Genomic DNA, 14,202 nt, shown 5'->3' on the forward strand with positions numbered 1-14,202 from the left:
GTAGGAAATTCATTCATTCCAAATGTGATTTCTATAAATAGAGAATGAATAACATCCAGTTGTGGCCATGCTTTCACAACAATCGTTTCTTTGTACCAAAGGATACAAATGAGTCAGGGTTAGAGAGAGAATTTGGTTGTTTTGAAGAAACAGCCCTCCTTTGGCCATTGTATTGCCTTAAACTTAGGGAGAGCAATAATCAAAGCTATTTGGTGGGAGTTCCTGTTTTATATTTTTTTCTACAACCACTGTAATATTTCAGGTAGTGCAACTGATTTAAGAAAAAGATATAAATTTAATTGACATGAAGATTCCCATATATGTTGGATCCCATAATTCTCTATCATCCACGTTCATCTCATCAATACTATCTAGAGAAATTAAATATCATTATATTAGGAGAACTGAATAATTTCTTCTTTCTCTACTATGGCTGCCTATCTTAAAATGCAATATTCTAGGTAACCTTAGTATTCACTGTAACTTGGTAAATACAGTACTGACAACAGTTTATGAACTCCCCTTAACAGCTTATTTCAAACTGTGCATATCCACATCCACCTTGGCATTTTAGTTAAGAACGTTCCCTAGCCTTCTAAGAAAACAATAAAAAGGTATGTAAAAATCTTCTTATGAGAGATAAATAGGGATACTTTCTCTCTAAATTTGATGACTCTTATTATTCCCCATGCCTGCTGGGTATACCAATTTTCATGCTAGTAATAATATCATTTGATTCCTCAAGTCCTTACTATGTCAACTAAATATTTGAGGTTTATATTTATTCCTGGCAATTCAGGGGATAATTGTTGAGTTTTAGAAGGAAAGGATAGATAATTTATCTTTAAGGGAAAAATGTATCTACTCTGAACCACCTAAAGGAGCTTTTAGGATTGTATGAGGTAGGTCATAGTTGCACTGGGTGTGATTCTTTAACAATAATTTCTTAATTGTTCATTCATATACCTTTCGGGGTCAGAAGCATGTATAGAACACATGGTTAGAAGAGGTTATATAAAGGCAGAATTCAGATTCTGTAGCTGCCAAACTTGTAGGATCCATGTTTTTTCTTTTTCTACTTGACATATGGTATTTTCCTTTTGACCATCTCTATCAATTCAGATAAATTTAGTTCTATAATCTTGGCACTGAGTGAACTTTTCCCTGCTAAAGGTATTGTACATATCAGATTGCATTATCCCAAGCATCTGCAAAGAAGTTTCTCTAAGCTTCAAAGTCAAAAAAGGTCAGCCAGTAAATACTATTAGCTTTGCAGACCAGGCTGTGTGGACTACTATTCCACACTGGCACAATTGACATAGGCCATACATACATAAACAGGCACAAGTTCAAGTGCACTTAATTTTTTTCAGCAGGAGATGGATTGTTATCCTGTGTTAGTTAGCTTAATGAGTATAAGGTAAATTACACATTGCTGTGACAAAATGTGAGATAAATACAACATAAGGATGTAAATGTTTATTTTGGTTTACATATAAAGAGAGAAAAGACATGGTGAGACATTTTCTCACCCATTTGATCACATCATATCCTCACATCGTATCAGTGTCTCAAGTAGCCAAAAGATAAATTCTCATTCTTTGTTAATTTTCTCCTTTTGATGCAATTGACCTCAGCCCAGTAATCAGTACCACTGATATTTATGGTGGATCTTTGCAACTCAAATAACCTAATCTTTAATTCTTCACAGACATGTCTAGAGGCTAGTCACTTCAATGATTTTAGATAATGTTATCTTGAAGTCATTAATGACTTCCAGGAATGTATTATAGTATAAATGTACATACATACATATGCACAGACACACACACACACATATACCCACACACACTGAATCCAAATTTCTGCACTGTATAAATATTTATATGGTACCATGTGTATGCTCAGAATACAAAACTCCATCACTAGCCAACATGATTGTCTCATCAGAAGATTATAAATATTGATACTAAGTTGGATATTTAAAAGATCCAATCTACTGCAAATTGTTTTGAAAAAGGTTTGTCACCAAAATTACATGCATAGAAGAATTCTCAGAGATTATTTTTTATTATAAGAATGGGATTGTCATCCATACTCCTTTTTAAAAGTGTCTGAAACATTGAAAACTGACATTAAGAAATTACATGAGAGAAAAAGTGAACACACATAGTCTAGGGCCACAAAGTTCAACTTGTAATAATAGAACAATAACCTTAGCAGTCAGGTTATGAACCGAAGCACCTACTTCTTTGATCCAAAATACCATTTAAAAGATTACATGGCCTATAACCCTCACCTGAAATAAGATGCTGGTGACACATTTATCAAACTTTTTAAAACTCTAGAAGTTCATGTAAGTTAAGTTTGTATTGTAACCTTTCTATTTCTTACTGCTTTGGCCTTAAGTAATCTCAAGGCCCTAGAAACATATGATTGCCTTTCAGGCCACTGAGCAGCATAAATTTTACACAGTGACTATTTCCACCCTAGATTCTGTGAGTAAATAAATACCAGAGCTTTGCTGGCCAGATAGCTTTTATTGAGCTAGAATGTTTTCTTGATCCTTGAACAATGTTCACTTTTACACAGTTAACTTTAACAAAAGGCAAAAGATGCATAAATATTTAGTCTGGCTTCATAAATCAATAGCAAATAAAATATCTTTTGGGCTTTGCCCTCATTACCATATGCTGATAAACAATCAGATGGGAAAGGACAGCATTTGCCATGAAATTACACACTGAGTGTGAATCAAGCAGCTCTAGAAAAGATAGAAGAAATGTAAAGGTGATTTCTGTGTCAAATTCTTTGATTTTTGAAGCCCACAATTATGAACAAAGAGCAACTATTTCACAGCTAAACAAGCCAGTAGTAGAATCTACTTTAGTCCTTTTAGCAGGCACTAAGCTGTTCAAATGCCAGTTATATAGCTAGCTATTCTCAGCAACAACCATGCCTTCTATCCTACTCACTTATAAGTCATCATAGAAGTAGGACCCATAAGGTTTGCCTTAAAAGTAAAGTATGAAAACTCTGCCTATATCATGGTACCTTTGGTACATATTTGGCTATATATTAGAGTAGAATTCTCTACTTCTATATGGAAAATTGTTATAATTTGGAGGAAAAGTATTGTAATTTGAAGATGAAGAGTAAAGATATCAGTATGATGTAGTATCAGTAGACAGCATATATCATAGGATTAGGCTAATTAATCACTTGAGTGACTCAAGCATTTTAAGTTTCTATGAGAACAGGCATGGTTGGCTATTTCATGATTCTCTGATTTCAGGTATTATTGTATGCTGTTTGGATGGAAGGGTAAATTTCTATAACATTGGAAGCGTGAAAAGCAAATTGGTGACTCACAGCAGCAAATGCAAGATTATACTTAGGACGAAGAAAACAGGAAGCTAGAACAACAGGAGGCAACATGCATATGGAATAAGCAAGAGAGTCTAGATTCTGCTGGCATCAAGGAAGCCTTTTATACTGAAGGAACTGCAGTTTAGGAAAGAGGGAGAAGTTTGGGGGAGCCACTCAATTGGAAGTAGGGTTCTGACAGTTGATTTTATATCCTTTATTATACACTTCAGGACTAATGAGGGTGTACTGGCTGGTTTTGTGTGCCAACTTGACACAGGCTAGTGTTATCACAGAGAACGGAGCTTCAGTTGGGGAAGTGCCTCCATGAAATCCAGCTGTGGGGCATTTTCTCAATTAGTGATCAAGGGGAGAGGACCCCTTGTAGGTGGTGCCATCCCTGGGCTGGAAGTCTTGGGTTCTATAAGGGAGCAAGCTGAGCAAGCCAGGGGAAGCAAGCCAGTAAGGAGCATCCCTCCATGGCCTCTACATCAGCTCCTGTTTCCTGACCTGCTTGAGTTCTAATCCTGACTTCCTTTGTTGATAAACAGCAATGTGGAAGTAAGCTGAATAAACCCCTTCCTCCCCAACTTGCTTCTTTGTAATGATGTTTGTGCAGGAATAGAAACCCTAAGACAGAGGGAAATGAACATTGCATAGTATTAGCAGAAATTCCTGAAATTGGGAATTGTGTGCTCTTAGCAACAACTTCATACTAAGTCATAGTAACACCTGTGAGACAGCATTTTATATAAGATGAAGATATTTGAGGTTTAATGTTATCATTATTTTTACTTTTTTACAGTCTAGTCATGGTTCCCATCCATGTCTGTCCTACCACAGCTCCTCATCCCATTCCTCCCTCCCTTGTCTCCAAGAGGACGTTCACTCCCCTGCCAGGCCTCTCTAATTTCTTGAGCCTCAAGTCTCTCAAGGGTTAGGCCCCACCTCTCCAACTTAGGCCAGACCAGGCAATCCTCTGCTGTATATGTGTTGGGGGTCTCAGACCAGCTCCAATAGACTGCTTGGTTGATGGCTCAGTTTCTGAAAGATATAGGTACGGGTTAGAGGAGACTGCTGGTTTTCTCATGGGGTTGCCTACTTGAGTTTTAATGGTGGAAATATTATTCTTTGACTTTGACTGTTACTGATTTCAGGATTAAGGTCTGTGTATTTCCCTTTAAGGCACACTGCAAAATGGAATGGATTGCTGGAACTAAGAGTCAGAGACAATACTGTTACAAGTCTATAATCTTGGGGAACATAAGGAGTTGTTCGTCTCTAGAGACATCCAAAGAGCCTTAATCATGAGAGAAGGAAGAGAGAGTCTGGTAGAGGAAATAATGAATATCCATGAAATAAGTGGACCATATAATTTATCTTGTAAACTTTGACTTTGGGGAGAAAGAAGTACTATTAATAATTCTGTCATGACATTTGAGAATACAGATATTGTACAAGGAAAACATGGAAATATGATTATGCTACTAGTGTGCAGATTTTAAGTAATATGTAGAGCCTGGAAGAAATTATATGTAAATCAAGCAATGTCTTTACAATTAATGGATAGCGTATTGTAGTGATTAGGAAACAGAATGTTGTCATGGCCATGCTTTGTAAGTAAAGCAGAAGGAAAGGGAAGATTCTAATTTTATATGATTTTTGAATATCATTCCAGGAATTTGAAAGTGAGAGGGAACGTGATTCAAAGTTTCAGAAGACTGTCAAAATAGGATAAATAGGATTTAATACAACAAAATAGGATTTTGTTGTATTAAAACAAAATGATGTTACTATTCTAGTAGGTATAAAAAATGGTTTGAGGAACAAGGTTTATATATATGTAAACTTTTCTTTATCTTCAAATCAACTACTATATATTAAAAAAATCATCCCTTTTGAGGTTATAAAAATAGAATTCAGTTCATCTAAATCATTATACCATTTATTTTCCACAACTCTGTATTTTTTGGAGTAGCAGAGATATGAATTAAGTCATTACTAAATCCTCAAAATGAGAATTTATCCCCCATCCTTAGATCATTGACTTTTTGGACCTTGTTCTGGACACTGTTCTTGACTTACAAACTCAACCTATGCCTTGGCACTGTTCTCTTTATTTAAGTCCTGTCCTGCCATCTTTCTCTGTTCAGACTTTTGCTCTTCCCTGAAACTCTAAATGCACCTTCTATGTATACTCTACCCGGTGAAGTACGTGGATGCTGCTACAATCATACTCTACAGCTCAGAACTGATTATCTTACTGTAACTGAGAATGCTCTTAGTGATTTTGTTTTTTATTTCTGTTGAGTTAGTGGTTTTGGTTTACTTTTGCTATATTTAATTTTTATTACTATTTTTCAATTTTCTTTTGAAGGTTTGCATTCTATTATCTATTTATTTATTTATATACTGATTGCATCTCCCATCTCCTCCCAGTCCTCCCTCTCATAGGGCCCCTTCCCCATCCCTCACTCCACTTCATTTCTGAGAAGTCTAAGGTTCTCCTGAGTACCACCCACCCTGACACCACAAGTCACTGCAAAACTAGGTATGTCCTCTCTCACTGAGAACAGACAAGACAGCCCAGTTAGGGGGATAGGATCCACAGGCCGGCAATAGATTCAATAACAGCCTAGACACCAGTTGTTGGAGGACCCTCATGAAGGCCAAGCTGCAAATGTGCTGCATATGTATGGGGGTCAAGGTGTAGCCTTTGTTTGTTCTTTGGTTGGTAGTTCAGTCTCTGGAAGACCCTAAGGGTCCAGATCAACTGACTCTGTTTCTCTTCTTGTGGAGTCTATATCCCCCCAGATTCCTTCCCCAACAGTTTAACAAGACTTCTGGTGCTCCAACTAATATTTGGCTATGGGTCTCTTCATCTGTCTTAGTCAGCTGCTGGATAGAACATCTCAGAGGAAAGTTACACAAGCCTCCTGTCTTCCAGTATAACAGACTATTATTAATAGTGTCAGGGATTGGATCTTACCCATAGGATACATCTCAAGATTACCTGTATGGGTATATGGGGTTTTACCTGAAAGTATAGTTCCCACATAGTTCCCACAGAGGCCAGATGAGGCAGGGCATCAGGATTCCTGGAACTGGGCATTACTGATAGTGAGCTTCCATGTAGGAGCTGGCAACTGAACTGGAGTCCTCTGGAACAAACACTCAGTACTCTCAACTGCCGAGCCACCTCTCCAAACCTATTTCTTGTTGTTGTTGTTTTGTGTTTGTTTGCCTGTTGGCCGGGTTTTTGTTTTATCTTGTTGCTATTTTATACAGTGTCTCTGAAACAAAGATTTTTAGATCCACTTGTGTAATCACATCTGAATATATATATCACATTTGAATATATATATATATTCAAATATGTAAAAAATGAAATGTAAAGCCTATCAGAGTACTTTTGAGGTAATTATCAGCATCGCCAACTCGGTGCTGTTTATTGAATTAAGCATTGTTTTTGTCTGTGATTTTCATCTCTTAAGGTAAACATTGACATGTTATTTTTATGGAAGTAGAATATAATCACTATTTTCATAAGTATTTATTCTTTAAAGTTTATTTTTCAGTTTTACATTCAGTATCCAGACACTTTTTAAAGTTATTTGAGCATGAATATAGTTCTGCTACATATAAAGTTTCATTTGATGTCCAATACTTTTATCACAATGACCCAGGTGACTTTATACTAAAGTTATTCTAATATTTTATGAGTTCATCAGTGTTTATAAACCTCTTATTAGATTTTTTTGTGAAGTAAAGGGCATGCTAGCACCTTTTCTTGGTTTCATTTATCATGGAATAGCTAAAATGTCAAAATAAATTAGCAACAATTATGGTGAAACCTCTTGGGAAAAGCACATCTAATATCTGTAAGATAATACCAGTGGGAATGGAGTTCTTACAGAAAGTTTGTCATAGTATTGGTTTGAGTTTCATTAACTTTATGAAAGGTAATGAATCATAATGAGTGTATTTTCAATAATTTTAATAGAAGACAAAAAAATCTGTGATTTCTATGAACTTTGTGTCTGTGTGTGTTTGTGTGTGTATGTGTGTGTGTATGTATGTATGTGTGTGTGTCATGGTACATAATTATTGAAAGTTAAAATTACAGAACTTAAATCCAATTAATACAAAACTTAACCCATATGATATGCATTGAAATATGTATTATTCTAATAAATCTAGATGTGAACTGAAATGTGAGAAACTGAATAGTCAGTTATGTAGCTTTATTTGGATAACATATTCTTAACTTTAATCAATTCTTAACATTTGGGATACATATCAAGATACTCATGTTTGTCAATTTTGTTTCCTTCAGATAGATTGCTAACAAACTGACTAGAAGATACAATCTTCTTTCCTGCTGATTGCATGGGAGAAATTTTTGACCTTCGAACGTGGAGATGAGGTTGCTATGGAAACTGGTAATTCTGCTGCCACTCATAAACTCTTGTGCAGGTAAAGTGTTCTATTATTATGAGTTTAGATTGATAAATATATTAGTGCTGTTCATCTTCCTTGAGATGAAACAACTTTAAAAATTCACAAGTCATGTTTTTGACCAAGTGGTGATCTTGTTAGAGTAACCTTTACTTAAAATAGAAACTTTAATTCTTATAAATATGTAAAATAACTCTTTTGAAACATTATTACTTAATTTATTAATTTTAAAACATAGCATTTAGTAAAGTATGATTAGTGTTAATAAATTCATTTTAGTAAATTTATTTACAATGTTCTCTTCATGTATCTAAATAGAAAAGTTATGTAAAATATTCATGTAAAACTGAGAAATAAATCTTTGAATCCTTCTTTCCTTCAATAACCAAAAAAGGAGGTCAGACATGTTTTTTCACTCAATATAGGGCAATCATTTCTGTATATTAAATTACTCTTCCTTGTAACAAAATCATCTTTAATCAAAGGTTTTCAATCATCTGAAATGTAAAATAGATATATGCTAGCACAATGGTTCCATAGGATGTGATTTAAAACATGCTTTACTGTCCAGTGCTTTGGAATTTTCCCAGGTGCATAGTATTTATGGTGAGCTAGACTCACATGGGACCTAACTACTCCAGGACATACTCAGCTGAGATCACTATGCTTGTTTGCCTTTGATGCATATGGTATTTTATCTGCTTGTGAGTCAAAGTTTTTCACATGGTGGTTTCTCAAGATTTCAAAATAAAAATCTCAAAAATACAGCCTCATCATACCAGGTCTTGAAGTCCAGATAGAGTCCATTCTGTGTCATTCCTTGGATGACTCCCAGTTAATCAATCAACCTAGACTTAAAGGGTACAAAAATATCTTCAAAATCTTGATAAAGTGCTTTGGGAGTGCACATAAAGGGACCTTGAATGATAAAGGTATGTAAAATAAAAATGACTGGTAAATAGATACCCACAAACTGGTCAAAGCAGCTAATTGTTCTATTATTTTTTAAGATGGATTATGTGTGTGAATGTATTATCGTCCTAGTACCTGAGAAAGGCAAATAAGAATATTAAATATGATGGAACTGGTGTGTATCTGTAAGCCACTACTTTGCTATGGAGAACTGAACCCAGGTTCTCCACAAGAGTAGCAAGCAGTCTTAACTGCTGTACTATCTCTCAAACCCAACAATGCAGGGAATTCTAGTTTTACCTGCCAATATTATCTATCTACATTATGCCATAGTCTTGGTACTGACTGCATCATCTGGCTATCAAATAAGTCTTTGACTATCTTCATACTGATTGTGCTTGCCTCTACTTCTGAAATGACAAGTACTATTTATGTGTTACAAATTTGCAACAATGCAATAGTAACATCAGAGTTACAAAGAAAACTAACCTATTTACTAGCAATGCAAATACTTGAAAAAGCTATGAGGATGATAAAATATATGCAAATGAGCCTCAAGAATCAGAAACCTTACAAAGGCATTCTCAGTTTTAACAAACCTATCATCTCTAAGGACCAAAGTCATATTTATACAATGATCACATTGTTTTGGCTTATGTCAAGTCTACTCTACAAGAAGGTGTGAAGTTAAATAACAATGTGTTCTTTCATATAATATATTAAGGGAAGACAAAAAAGTCGTTAAGGTGATCCCAAATTATCCATGTTTGAAGAACTGTATGCCTACTTTAATTTTTAGCTTCCTGTCAAAATTCTACATTAACGTTTTGCCCTTTAAATGTGCCTATTGAATTAACATAAGTTCTCTTAAAGACTTTTATGCTAAGTTAAAATAAAGCCATTGTACTCAGAACACATATCAAATATGATAAATACTCTGTATCTTCTATTAACTTCTATTTATACAATTTGGATGTGATTCAACATGTCCTTTTGCCTTATCCTAAGGGAGAAATAATCATATGTCCTTGGTGCACAGTTTCATCATGAAAGAACAGATTGGATCTATTTCTTTTTAAGCCATGGCCATTTAAACAGGATAATCTCAGCTAAGCATTGCCCCAGAGGTAAAGATGACAATACTGTTTTATACAAGAAATCTGTTTGTTTTTGTTTGCGATTTCATGGTGTTCAGTACATGTGGGAACGACTTTTCATTACAGAACCAGCTGATGGTGGAGTTGTGTATCTTTATAAGTGCCCTCTTACCTTCTTCCTTCATTTTTCTTCATTTTTAAAGTCTGTCAAGACTTTCACAGCTTGCTCTGCTTCATGTCCTACTTTCACTCTTATAATCAATTAAAGTGTATGTATTTTATTTCCCTTATATACCAATTTAAAACCAAAATGGTTTGTGGTTGGTCCCTTTAGTGTTTTCTGTTGTTTAGCAAACTTCACAACATTTCTGACACCTTGACCACAAATACTGGAACCTGTGCCTTTGCTTTCACTTCTCATAATATGCTTAACCAGACATCATTTATCTAAAGATATTTTTCAGTTTGATCACTTATATGGCATATTTTTTTTTGCTTTAGTATTTTTTTAATATTAGAAAATGCAGAGGACCATTTAATTAAGAACATGATTATTAAATAAAGACACCTAAGTTACTTTGTTAATAGTTGTGGAAGGGTTAAAATGTTCCCCAAATGACCTGGCTCTTGTTGTCTCGAACTTGTTAGTAAGATATAAGATGCCTGTTTTGCAGATGTAATTAAGTTGAGGTTCTTAGATAGGCATACTTATTCTTGATATTTATTCAAATTATTCTCCTCTCCTCCCTATTTCTATCTTCCCCTTTCCCTTTTTTCTTCTTCCTCTTCTGCTGATGTTTCCTCTGTGTCTTCTTCTACCTTAATCTTGTCTTTTCTTCTGCTTTCTCCTATTTTTCAGTATATTAACATTAAACCACATGACTTATGAGTAAAAGACAGAAATGTGTGAACTGTTTAGAAAAATATTTATTTATTTCTGGAATAGCAAATGTATAAGAAGCCTAATTTTTGTTTATATATACACAAGAATAATGTCTGTGGTCTGTACTAACACCAGAGACAATGCTGAGTGACATCTGTGGCACATACTAAAACAAGAGACGATATGGACGTCTATGGTCCTTGCTGTTACAGAAACCATGTGGAAGTAAATGATCAGTGTTTCTGCTGATAGTACAGGGCAAAGGAGATAATTTTGCAGTAGTATTGATGACTGCAAATTCACAGTTCAATAAAAGGGGGGAATATAGAAAGCTTCCGTGATAAGCCCTGCACACCCCTTCCTCTGCAATTAGCAGTCTAGCTAGAAAGTCAGAAAGAGAACTCTTAAAAAATGTGATAAGGATGCTGAAGTGTAGCTTTCCACTATTGACATCTGGTGGGTATGCCAGTTTGGAAGAACTCAGTTTTCTTTAAGGGATTATCTACTGGGATTTTGAACATGCAACATTGAGTATATGGCAACATAAAATGAAATTTTTAGTGTGTGTGTGTGTGTGTGTGTGTGTGTGTGTGTGAGTGTGTAAGGGAGTCACAAGGATAGGGTGGTGAATGTGGAAAGACTGGGAATTGGCTATGATGCTATACTATGAAATTCCCAAATAATCAATAACAACATTATGTTGGGGGAAAAAAGGCAGCCTGAAAAACATCATTGTTATTTGTTTTGTCTTAGTCATGGATTGCTTGGTATTATGTTTATCCTTAGGGTATCCAGTCTTTTAAGATATAGTTTACTCATATAGTATGGAGTATACCCAGTAAGACCCTGTTGGAAAAACCCAGTTTTCATTTGTGAAGGGTCATCATATGGTGATAGCTTCTTGGTTAGGGAGAGGGGCTTGTGTCTACTTCCACTGTCAATGCTAGGATTCCATTCTGCTGCATACCTATGCATACCCTGTGCAGTCTTTCAGTATCTATTTGTGCACAATACAGGACACTGAGATACAAGGAAACCAGGCTATAATTTAAAGGCCTTGTTTCCTTGGTGCCTTCTATGCTTCTGGCTCTTTCAGTCTTTCAGACTCTTCTTCTACAGGGTATTATGAGCCCCCAAATGTAGGATTTGATGGAGCCTTCTTATTTAGGACTGAGTGTTCTAAGGTTTCTCATTTCTGTATGTGATCTAGTTGTAGGTTTCCATATTTTTTCTATCTACTGCAAGAAGAAGCTTCTCTGATGTTGGTTGAAAAAAACTGATCTATTTGTATAGTACAATGTCACTAGGAGTCATTTTATGGCAGAGCAGTAGTATTTTGTGTCTCCCTACACCAGTGGCCTATCGAGTCACAGTATCATGGGTAATCTTTGGTCTAAGTTCCATGTCATAAGGTGATCCTTAAATCTAGTCAAATGTTGGTTGCTTATTCCCACAAAATTAGTTCCCCTGTTGCACTCGCGCAGTCATGCCACCATTATATAATGAAGAGTTTGTTGCTTGGTTGTTGTTTATCTTTCTCCTTTGCCAGTCTTCAAAGTACCTTTGAGAAAGACTTTAAGTAGGCACCATGGCTACTTCTCATAGAACCCAGGATTCTTCTTCTTTCATAAATTCATCTCCCAGTCATGAGATGACAAGTTTTGCTCTGCACTGGTCTCTCATCATTTATTACTTCACAATAAAACAATGAGGCCATTTGATCATAGACTGGAGTCTTTGAACATGGGGGCTAAAATAAAATTTTCTTCTTGTTGATAAGGTTTATATGTTTATAAAAGCAATATAAAGCTGGCCAGTCTGGTATGGCTCTAAGTGAAGTTGGAGAAACTTTTAACAGCATTCAAAGTTAGAGGTAAAACATTAAAATTTCATATTTAAAGTATTAAATATTATTAATGGAGCAAATAGGATGATCAAAAACTAAAGGTGATAATTACTTAAACTACCATCTCTAGCTGTTGTAAGTTATTCAGGATGGGAAATAGCAAGTTTGAAAGCCAGGGTTTCACAGGAATGCTATAATCCTTGGTAAACAGCACTCCCTTCTCTGTGGGGCCTCTCCATCAACTTCTGCCTTCAGATTCCTGCCCTGTTTGAGTTCCTATTCTGAATTCCTTTATGATGAACTGTGATATGGAAGAATGAGAAAAGTAAAGCATTTCCACCTCAAATTGCTTTTGGTCATGGTGTTTTATCACAGCAATAGAAACTCTATCACAATCCTAAGTATTTCTGCTCGAAGTTTTAGTATTTCAACTTGATTATTTTAACAAAGTTATGTTATTTCAATGTAACCTTTTAAAGTTCACTTGACTCATAATCAAGAATTGTTGATTCATTTGTCATTTTTATTTGTTTGTTTTGTTCTGTGTTGAATGGTTTTATGTAAATCCTGTAAGTACATAGTGAGGACTAGTGAGATCCCTCAGTCAGTAAAGCTGTTTTCCTTGAAAGTATGAAGACTCACATTTGATTTCCTGAATACATTTTTTAAAAAGCTGGTAGGATGCTTTTGAATACCAATGCTGAAAAAGTAGAGTCACATCTCCCTTGAAGAAGTTGGTCAGTGCCTGAAGAATAGCACTTGAGATTGCACTATATCTTTCATGTATGTACATATTCACACACATTCATCTCTCCCTCTCTCTCTCTCTCTCTCTCTCTCTCTCTCTCTCTCTCTCTCTCTCTCGCACCAATCTGATCATACCTAAAGAATTATTGGCTTTTGAGTCTTAAACTTTGCTTTGCAGTAGCAGACTAAAAATTCAAGACTATGTGCAACTAAATAGTAGGACTTAGTGGCTGAATAGAGTCAAAGGCCTGCACTAGCAGTATAAAAACGTTTATGTTATGCCCTCAAGGTTAAGTGTGAAGCTGTTTCTAATGTTATCAATTAATTTTGAGAAATTATAAGGTATAATTTCTACTGCTGTTTATGTACAAATATATTTTCATTATTGTCAAAATGTCTACCAAAGTAATTGATGTTTAATTAAGTTATATTGTGACTAACACCAATAAAGAAATATCTAATTCCATCAACATTTTTATATAGCTTACTTTATTTTAAGAATATTCATCTAAAGTAATTCTGTACAAACATAACTTCTTTTTTTTAAAAAAAACTTTAATTGTATTATGATGAGAAAAGTTATATCATTTCAATTTATCTGAATTTGTTAACATTTAAAAACATATTTCAATTAAATATAATTAAATCACATTCTTGTTTCCCTTTTGTACCACTGCTCCTCCCAGAGACCCCCTTCAATACCTACAATATCTCTTTTGCCATATTCCTTAAAATTTATAAAATATAACAATAAAAATAAGTATTATAAAAGTTGTCTGATATAAAATAACAATCAATTTAACAGTCTTATGTAGGTGCTCATCAACAGCAATAGTGAAAATATATTTTTCTCAATATAAATTTTAAATAACTCCAAACATATTAACTGTATA

General features: G+C 34.9%; 1 protein-coding gene across 3 annotated transcripts in view; it reads left to right on the forward strand.

Moving 5' to 3' along the window:
* The window catches only part of Cntn6 (contactin 6), a 346,549-nt gene that overhangs the window by 68,253 nt on the left and 264,094 nt on the right, over nt 1–14,202 (forward strand). For 2 of the 3 annotated variants that reach the window (XM_031382777.1, XM_031382778.1), the window contains exon 2: nt 7,703–7,842. In XM_031382777.1, the coding sequence (XP_031238637.1) occupies nt 7,788–7,842 (55 nt within the window). In that variant the 5' untranslated portion in view covers nt 7,703–7,787. The remainder of the gene's footprint in view (nt 1–7,702; nt 7,843–14,202) is intronic. The other variant, XM_031382779.1, reaches the window with a different exon arrangement.

The sequence above is a fragment of the Mastomys coucha genome, unplaced genomic scaffold, assembly GCF_008632895.1.
Source record: "Mastomys coucha isolate ucsf_1 unplaced genomic scaffold, UCSF_Mcou_1 pScaffold20, whole genome shotgun sequence".
Lineage (NCBI taxonomy): Eukaryota > Metazoa > Chordata > Mammalia > Rodentia > Muridae > Mastomys > Mastomys coucha.